Source organism: Elephantulus edwardii, unplaced genomic scaffold, assembly GCF_000299155.1.
Source record: "Elephantulus edwardii isolate Elephantulus edwardi_28Jun2011 unplaced genomic scaffold, EleEdw1.0 scaffold00230, whole genome shotgun sequence".
Taxonomy (NCBI): domain Eukaryota; kingdom Metazoa; phylum Chordata; class Mammalia; order Macroscelidea; family Macroscelididae; genus Elephantulus; species Elephantulus edwardii.
In genome coordinates this window covers 2387229-2396974 of record NW_006399980.1, presented here as the reverse complement: position 1 = coordinate 2396974, position 9746 = coordinate 2387229, and the positions used below count along the sequence as shown (strand labels likewise).

Below are 9746 nucleotides of genomic sequence, written 5' to 3'. Positions count from 1 at the left end.
TATTCTTAGGTTTTCTTTTTCCGCCCTTCCTTTTTGAGTCTGCTTTTTGCTCTAGCAAATCTGTGGTGACAATTTTGTCTTCTATTTCATTGGTTCTTTGTTCCATCTCTTCAACTCTGTTCATGTGCCCCTCCATCATGTTGACAGCATCTGAAACATTGGACCTCATATTTTGGATAGTGGTTTCTTGTTTTTCATGTTTGCCACTAATGCCTCGTTTGTTTTCTCTACATTGTTCTGGACTGGTTTTTTTGTTTTTTTGTTTGTTTGTTCCTCCTGTTTTTTTTGTTTGTAGTATCCTGTAATTATTCAAGTTTGCCTTTCATCCATTGAAAATATTCAATCATTGTTCTTTTAAATTCTGTGTCAGAAAGTTCCATCAGACTTTCTGCCTTCAGGAAATCCATTGATACTGTGTCACCCTTTGGGGGTGATATCTTGCTTTGTGCTTGTGTATTGTGTGGGACATCTTGCTTTCTTTGAGACATTAATATGTTCTCGATGAAGATAATGCTCTAGAGATCAGTTGGGTAGCTATCCCACTTGTGCTTTTCTCTGAATGTCTGACTCCAGGGAAATGTCTGTTCAGAGCCTGTGAGAGCAGCCTCTTGTAGGTAAGATAGGTCAAGGTGCTCCGGATTAAAGGCAGGTTGATTAACCAGATGTGTAGATTCAGGTGTGGAGCCAAATAGGGTAGGGCATGCACGTGGTTGTGGCAATCACAAGGGTAGGTCAACCACTTGGAGGACCTCACTCAGGCCTCAGTTGTCTGGGTGTGCTTACAACTGGGGTCCCTATTCAAATTCCAGCTGTCCATCTCCCACCCAGTGGTTTTCATTCTCTGGTCCCTGTTCAGTGGTGCTCATACAGTTGCCCTTGCACCGTGGCTCCTGCCCAGGAAGGATCCTGGGTCAAGGGGACTCAACAAGACAAAGTCAAATTTCCACCAACCCAGTCGCCTCTGGCTGATCTGCAGTGTCCACAAAAGTTCCACCAAATTATCACTGGCCCACTCTTTCCTGGGCAGTTGGCATGCCCTTAGAGAGCTCAGCCAAATTCCCACCAGTGGGCTCAACCTTGGGAACTCTCACAGACAATAGGCATTGCCCAAGAAAACCCAATTAGGATCCTACCAGCCTTTCTCATGGCAGATCAGCCCCACAGCAGCTTGATTGGTGGCTTCAGATGATGATTTTCTCCATGGTGTGTCTTTGTGGTATCTCTGTAAGAAGGACATCTCTGAGTCTTTCCTTCACTGACTTTGCTTCCTTCTGCTGACTCAGAATTGTATTGTCCACAGCTGTTGTTGTGTTGTGTGAAGGAGTCTCTAGTGGCCCTGGAGCACCGCCAAGGGGTACAGGGTTATGGCGAGGCCACCAGGGTGTGCCAAAATTGTGGGGGCACATGATGCTGGTGGGGTGGTGTCCCTGGACATGGTGCTGTGGCAGGGATGGGGGTGCAGGGCTTGGGCTGCAGGGCTTGGGCTGCACTGGCAGTTAGGGGTTGCAGTCTGTTCCCAGATATTAAGCTGCCAAGTCACCAGTCCTCAGCAAATAAGACTTACTGTGCCGCATCTCTCTGCTTGTGCACCGTGTCACTCCAGATGGCCAATATTTTAAAAGTTCTAGGATCAACTTACTTAGTGAGCTCTTTTTCGTTCCAAGCACTGAGCTAGGAACTTCTATTATGATTATTATTTAATCTGAGCTTCTTCAACAGCCCTTTAAGTGATATGTTTGTCGTCTGTTTTCTGAAGTGGAAACCAAGACTCAGAGAACTTAATTAGTTTTGGCCAAATGCACAAAACTAATAAAAGGCAGAGCTCAAACTTAAAACACTAGTTTCCTGACTTCTAATCTGATGTTCTTTTCCAGGTTTCAAGGCACAATTGTTTATATGGTTACTATGGTCATTTTTACTGGTTGGTTGTTTGTTACAGTTTTTAATTTTATCTGTTGCACTGATGTAATTGTACAGAATACCCTTTATTTGAGTTTTTCCATACCTGCTATAGGTTTCTGGAGATAGAAAGTGCTTAAGTGGTAAGTACATGGTAGACAACTTAAAAGATATTTCTGAGGCGTCAGGTGGGGGGGGGAAGTTAGTCTTCCTAATAAGAGTCCCATCGATTGGCATCCATGTGTACAATTATCTGGTCCATACAAGCAGTCAACATAGTGCATGATCAGGCTACTAAGTGAAACCAGGTCAGCCAGTTCCCCAGTAACATTTTGCCACCCTTGGTAACTCTGTCCTGTGAATTTGCTTGCACAGATCATTCCAAGTTCTTTGAGATTTTTCTTCCTAGTTGTCCTAAGAAACCACATGTACTTATTCCATGATACTAATTCGGTTCTGTAATCATTGCTATTAGACCTGGAAATGTCCTTCTGAAGTGAACACCTTTCGGTCTCCCTGGCCTCCCTGGTGTAGAGTCCCCACCTGCTGGTGGTTTGATCATGAGCATGGAAAGTCAAGCCCTGAGCAGTATCTGGCTAGTTCTGAATGATGGCACATGCTTGTTGTAAATCAACAGGGGGAAAAGATAGACAAAATTTCTGTAGTTTCTCTTTCCAGTCTTTATTCATTGAATCTTGTTATATGTGAATGATGCAGAATTCTTACTTGTCACTCTTTCCGGTTAAAAAATCAGAAAATCAAGAGGCTTTAAGAAGGTAAGAAAAGGAAGTCAATTCATTCAGGACTGACATCCAAGATGTGGTCCTTCCAGGTCTTTCTCTCTTCTTCTGGATCCAGCAAGAGCATTAGTATAGCAATAAAATAACCAGTCTCTCAATCATTAAACTATGAAGGAACATTGTGTGGAAAGTGGTGTCATATACTATCTGAACAGCTAAGGAGTCATAGGAGCAAGTACAGTGCTTAAGAGTGTGGGATCTGGGATAAGAAAGATGGTTTTGAGTCCTAGTTCTGTCATTTACTAATTCTGTAACCCTGGAAGGTTATTTAGCCTCTATGTATTTTGATGTGCTCATTAGTATAAGGTGATTGAAATGAAAATTAACTCACTTTACTGTGTCTTGCGAACATTCTTGCCGTTGTTAGTTGCCTTCAGGTTGATCCTTCATTCTCAACAGTCCATGTATTTCATAGTAGAACTGAGTCTTTATTCTCTGAGGTAGAAATACCTGCCTCTCCACCCAGTGGCTTCTGAAGAGGACATACGGGTATGCTTAGACATTAGAGGGTAGTAAGAATTGTGAGCTGCATTGTTTCTCCAAGTCTTTGTCTAATCAGGAATAGCCAGCTAGAACCAAACTTATTGCAACTAGGGACAGTAGCTGATACTTAAAATTGATATCTGCATTGATGAGAAATTGGCACTTCCTTGAGTCAGTCCTTGTCAAAAGCATCATAAACATAAGGAAGTGTCAACCACTATGAGGACACAACAGGAATTAGAATAGAATTGATCCATAGAATCTTAACAACTGTAATATTTTTCTTTTTTGTTGTTTTAACAATATAAATTTAATCTTTTACAGTTTTAGAGGGCTAAACAGCCAAATTCAGGATACCATTTCTAGAGGAATGGCTTCTTTCTCAATCAGTTTGAAGAAAGTTCTTTTGTTTTGACTGTGGTCTTTACAGAAACAGATTGCCAGGAAGAATTGTTAGATGGGTTAGAACCACCAACATATGGGTTAGTAGCCAATTGCAAATTACTTTTGCCAGCCTAATTCCATTGTTACATGCATTAAACAATACATGTCAAGCCTTAGATAAGTATCTAGCATTCAACCAGTATTTAATTTAGAAGAGAAATGAAAGGAAAACAAGCAAAAATTGCCGGACAACAATAAGAAACCCTTCTCTGTTTTTAGTACCGTATGCTCTGATAACCATCCTGATAAGAAAGCCCTTCTCTTTTACTCTATTTTACTCTCTTACACAATGCCAATATTTCGTCCAGTAAGGTAGGTTTCAACAAGGTCATGACACAGATCTTTATTAAAGCAGAAAACTTCTCCATTACAACTCCCATCAGTGAATCTTTACAGCTATTTTATGGTCACAAAAGCCTTTTAAACTAGTGAAGTAGAAAGGAGTCACAAGCAATTGCAATATATCTTACCAAAAAACTAATAGCAAAGGTAAGAACATGATCTTAACCAGATACTTTTGTTTAAAGGCAGTTTACTGATATTAGGTTTGGTTTTTTCCCCCCTTTTCAGCTACCACCACACAACCAAAGCGGAGAGGACACTTTTCTCGGTGCCCCAAGGAGTACAAGCACTACTGCATCAAAGGGAGATGCAGGTTCGTTGTGGCTGAGCAGATGCCCTCCTGTGTGTAAGTAGAACTCCTTGCACAGGCAAGCCTAAGGGTGCAGAATGGTGCCCACCTGTGAGTTGACAGGGCTGGAAAACCTGAGCTAACTATGACATCTGTCAGGACACCACTGAGCCAGATCTTGCCCCCCAGACACTTATTTAGAGGCCTATTTGCCAGACCCTTTTGGAGAAACTGACACACACTTTCCTCCTGAAAGATGAGTGTCCCCATCTACTTCCAGGCTAGACCCCTGTCTCCTTGGCTGCATTGTGCAAGTGACACGGTTTCTGTCCAGTGTTAAGGAAACTTTTCGGCTCAAATAATCTCCTAGGTGGCTCAAGTGGAAACTAACTCTCTGGCATGCATGAGGTAGCTCATAGTTAATGTAAATATGAAGGAATTCCTGCCAAATTAAGAGTTATTTTTACAGCCTGTGAGTTAAGTGCAAGGAATAAGTCCAATTTAAATAAGGATTTGCAAAGTTGTTTCAGTTCATCAGGGAATTGGGAGGGAAATTCTCTTTCCAACTCTCAGTAGATTAAGAGTCTGAATTTAATTTTACTTAAGCATAAAATTTTGTGTATGTTTTAAAATATTCCTTTTCTTCTAAAGGGATGTCCATGGAAAGGGCTCTGAGGGTCCTTTCCTGGAAGAGGAGCAAGGTGAATTTTTAAAGACAATTTTATCTAAAGTTCACAGAAAGTTCATGTTCTTCTGAATAATAACCCCTATATTTAAATTTTTTCATCCATCCCTCAGAATAGTGATTCTTAATCCTAACCATGTGAAGCTTTTAAGAATAATGGACTTCTACAAATGTAATAATAAGTTTAATAATAAGTTTCATTTAAAAACAAATATATCATGGATCTTGCTTAATTAGAAAGAAGTAAGAAGTGTTGATGTAAGGAAGAAAATTCTGTGTGTATGTGTGTGTATGAATTTGATAAAGGTATTGTTTTTATGCTATTGAATCAATTACAACTCACAGCAACCCTATGAACAATGGCTCTGAGCATTGCCCTATCCTGAGCCAATCTCACCATGTCTGACTTACCTGACTCTATTGCCACAGTGACTGTGTCAACCCATCTCATCTGGGATCTTCCTCTCTTAACCTTTCACACTTCCAAGTATGATATCTTCCTCCAAAGAGTATTCCCTCCTCACAACATGCCCAGAGTATGTAAGATGGACTTTCAAAATCCTTGTCTCCAATGAACAACTTGGTTTCACTCTCTCTAGGATGGACTTGTTTGTTCTCTTAGCAGGCCATGATATGCTCAGTACTCTTCTCTTAACACCATAACTCTGATTCTTCTTCTGTCATTCTTAGTTCAGCTCTCAAATGCCAAGCAAACGATTGAGAAGACTACAGCACACATTAGTCTCTAGACTGACATGGCTGCTATTTCGTTCTCTGGAGAGGTCCCTGACAGCAGATTTTCTCAGTACAACTCCTCTTTTGATTTTCTTGATGCTGGTGTCAAGGTTAAAATTTTCACTTTAGAGAGCAAGAACATGTGTATGAATATATACAAAACAAGACCTAGTTGTTGTTTTTAGGTGATGTGAGTCTAGTACAGTACATAGTGACCTCTTCAACAAAAGCTCTGGCCCTTGTTCTAGCCTGTGCCATCCTCATACTTCCTGAAACACAAGAACCCATTGCATCACCATATCAATCCACCTCGTTGAGGGTCTACCCTTGCTAGCATCATATCCTTCTCCAAGGAATAGCCCCTTCTAGCAAAATGCCTTAAGTATGTGAGACAAAGCCTCATCACTGCGGCTGCACCTTCTCCAAGACATACTGGGTTTTTTTTGGCCATCCATGGGATGTTCAGTGCTCTTCTCTAACACCACAGCTCAAAGGCATCAATTCTTCTGTCATCATTCACTGTCCAACTCTCAGCTGTATAGCAAGTGATCAGAAAGACTATGGCCTGAATCAGATTCACCTTAGTCCTCAAATTGACATCATTAATTCTCAATAATTAGGAGAACTCTCTAACTGCAGATTTTCCCAGTGCAATGCTTCTACTTATTTGCTAACTGCTGGTACTAAGGTTTGTAACTGTGGATCCAAGAAAGATGAAGTTGTTAACAGTTTCAATCTCTTCTCCATTCATTATGATGTTGTCTATCAGTCCAGTGGTAAAAATATTTGTTTTCTTGACATTGATACACACCCATATTGAAGGCTGCTGTATTTTTTTTTATCTTCTCAACAAGTATTTAAAGTCCTCCTCATTTTCAGCAAGCAAGGTTGAATCATCTGCATAACACAGGTTATTGATGAATCTCCCTCCAATCCTGATGCCACATTTCTCTTTATAGACAAGATTCTTGAATAATTTTTCTCAGCATACAGATTAAATAGGTATAGATAAACAACACAACCCTAACATACTCCCTTCTTAATTTTAAGCCGTATAATATACGTAGATAGGGAACTTCCAGAAGTTCAAGCAGTATCTAGAAGAGGCAGATGAATACTGGCTGAATGTAGATAATACCAAAAGAATATCTATTTATGCTTTATTGACTGTGCAAAGGTATGTGACTGTGTGGATCATGACAAGTTGTGGCTGACATTGAGAAGAATGGGAATCCCAGAGCAGCTAATGTGCTTATGTGAAACCTACACTTGGACCAGGAGGCTGTTGTGTGCAGAAAGCAGAGAAACACTACATGGTTTAAATTCTAAATCTTTACCTTTCATTTCCTTTACTGTCCCACTGATTTGGGAGAATGCATTGAGCTTGAAAAGCATTCATGCTCTTTGATCCAGGACATTTTTCTCTGGTCCCTATATCTGGTGATTCACACACACACACACACACACACACACACCGCAAAGAGAGGAGATTGATCGTTTTTATTCCCAGGAACTTTCTGGCTAGATCTGAACTTCTACAAAGGTGCCACCTTTGGGTTAGCCATGCATTTACCTATGGACTACTGGAGAGGTTTTGTCTTAGATTTGTTTGAATTTTTGACCCTTGGACAGTGTTGTTATTGTTGTGTACTGTTGAGTAGGAGCTGACCCATTGGTGAGTTTTCAGAGGCAGTTAATAGCACAAAAGGGGACTGCCCATCTTTCTCCCATGAAGCAGCTGGTGGATTCGAACTGTGTGCCTTTGGGATTGCAGTGCAACTTCTTACCCCTAGGCCACTTTACAAGGACAATAGTTTTGAGATTCCCCTCCCCCCCCCCAGTTAAATTCCCCTACTTTGCTTAAAAGGGAGCTTTGGTAGCATAGACCATAAGGAGCTGCTATGCTAACTTAAAGCTGGTGCCTCTCTGCCACCAAGGAGTCTGAGGGAGAAAGATGGATGATCTTTTCTTTTTACAGCCTCTGAAAACTCTCTGCAGAGTCAGCTATGAGTAAGTTCCAACTCAAACGCAATAGCTTTGTCTTGATACTTTCAAATGTTTCCTAAAATCCTTCATTTGTTTTTATGGCTTACTATACAGCGTCTTTTCCTAGCCTAGAAAGGTTAAATTCACTGTTGTTTTAAGATGGAACTCCATCACTCCTCCTGATTGCCTTTATTAACATTTTCCTTCTCAGAAACATGCCTGGTGCTAGTTAGGTGTCCCTGTTCTGTGATCTTGACACACTTCTATTAAGAAAAGCCTATGCCCACTGACATGTCACTCTTAATATCATTGAATGTGGCTGTGCTCCTACAACCAGTGCTTATGGCTTATTCATTGTTGTGTCTCAATGTTAAGCAGTAGGTGCTCGAGGAAGGGCTAATGAATTGATTGCCTCTGTCATGACCCATCTAATGTTATAGCCAAAACTACATACTTTCTTACTGGGAAGTAAAGCAGATGTAGGTCTTAGAAGACACATTTTGGGATCAGGTGAATTTACCTTCAGCTCTTAATTTCAGTTAGTGGTCAATAGTGTAACAATGGATAACTTTATTAGTCTTTGTTTTATCAATTATGAAAAGAGTGGTGAAATGAAGAAAAATAATGCCTACTAAACAGTTGTCACTGAACTCAGCATATGGTAAATGTTCCATAAATGGTATCATTTTGTTAATGGGAGATTATGCAATCTAAGTCTAATCATTTGCTTTCCTGAGATACCGTGGATTCAGGCAAATTCTCTGCTATTGGTGCCATCTTGGAAATCCAGAAATATTTCTATTTGTTTGGACCTGCAGGGATTTGTAGATTTTTGAGCTTTTATGTAAAACCAAAAGGTATTTCAATAACTCAAAACTCCTATTAATTTTCTTGGAATGGAAATATTTTTTTTTTCAGATTTTTAAATTTTATACACTCATTCAACATACTTGCTTTAAACAATGTGGTAAGCCAAATTTACTGATTTGAATTTATAATCTCAGTCCTCCTCATTTCTTTGTACTCCAACTGCCTTATCTGGAAGATGGGATGATAATAAAACCTACCTCTACAATTATCATAAGGCTAAATATATTTAAATTTATAAATTTCCTGGAACAATGCCTGGTGGGTATCTCAGAGCAGTGATTACAAATTGATTTTGCAGAGCCCTCAAGGATCCTGGGTATCTTTTTTTTTTTCTTAAAGGTTTCCCCCTCCCCATTTTAAAATTAAGCTTAAAATACTAATTTAAAAAAAATACTAATTTAATTTATCCCATGATAAACACTTATTAGGATTTTGCACTCGTTATTCTTACCTTCCTATGGAAGAGACACACATACTTATTTGGTGTAGAGCTGAAGGGTGGGTCCTGCCTGAAATTGACAATAACCTGATAGACTTTTAGCTTGGTGAGGATTAAATAGTAGGATAATCATTATAACCAGCACCACCAAATTTTGACCTTCTAGCATGGTTTCTTTGAGTTATAATGTACAGGAAGCTGTGTTGAGAAATTCAGCTGTGGTTAAAACACTGAACCTAAGTTGGTATTAGGGAAAAAAAAATTGGAAAGAGAAGAAAATAAATAATTGCTGTGCCATTTTATGGGGCATAGCTTTTGTTTATAAATGTTATGTAATAAATTTGCTCTAGAAACATTTAAGTGTATTGGAAGAGACTATATTTATAGAATTTTTAATTATGACAGTACAAATAACTTCATTAAAGATTTCCTTCCCACACATGCAATTAGAAGGGCTTTTTTTTCCAGCCAGTTCCAGTCCTGTGCACAACAGATTCTTTGATATTTCAAGACATTTTTAAGCTATCTACAGGTACCCAGGATTTCTGGCGGGAGCAAGCCTTCGGAAGCTCTGACAAGCGTGCTCTTGGGCGGAAGTGAGGCTTGAGGGCCGCAGCAACTGCAGATAAGCAAGGACAGGCGTTTTTCACAGGTACCCAGGATTTCCGGTGGGCCCTCAGGCCTGCGGCCCTCAGGCCAGAAGGGGAAACATAATCTACACAGAAGTTCTACAGGACACGTCACCTTCCCTTGGAGACAGCACAACTAAACTTA

General features: G+C 40.0%; 1 protein-coding gene across 1 annotated transcript in view; it reads left to right on the top strand.

The window, feature by feature from the left end:
* Window positions 1-9746, top strand: part of BTC (betacellulin) — a 90598-nt gene that overhangs the window by 73018 nt on the left and 7834 nt on the right. Inside the window, exon 3 of the mRNA XM_006898472.1 lies at window positions 4197-4314. Coding sequence (XP_006898534.1) covers window positions 4197-4314 — 118 coding nt within the window. The remainder of the gene's footprint in view (window positions 1-4196; window positions 4315-9746) is intronic.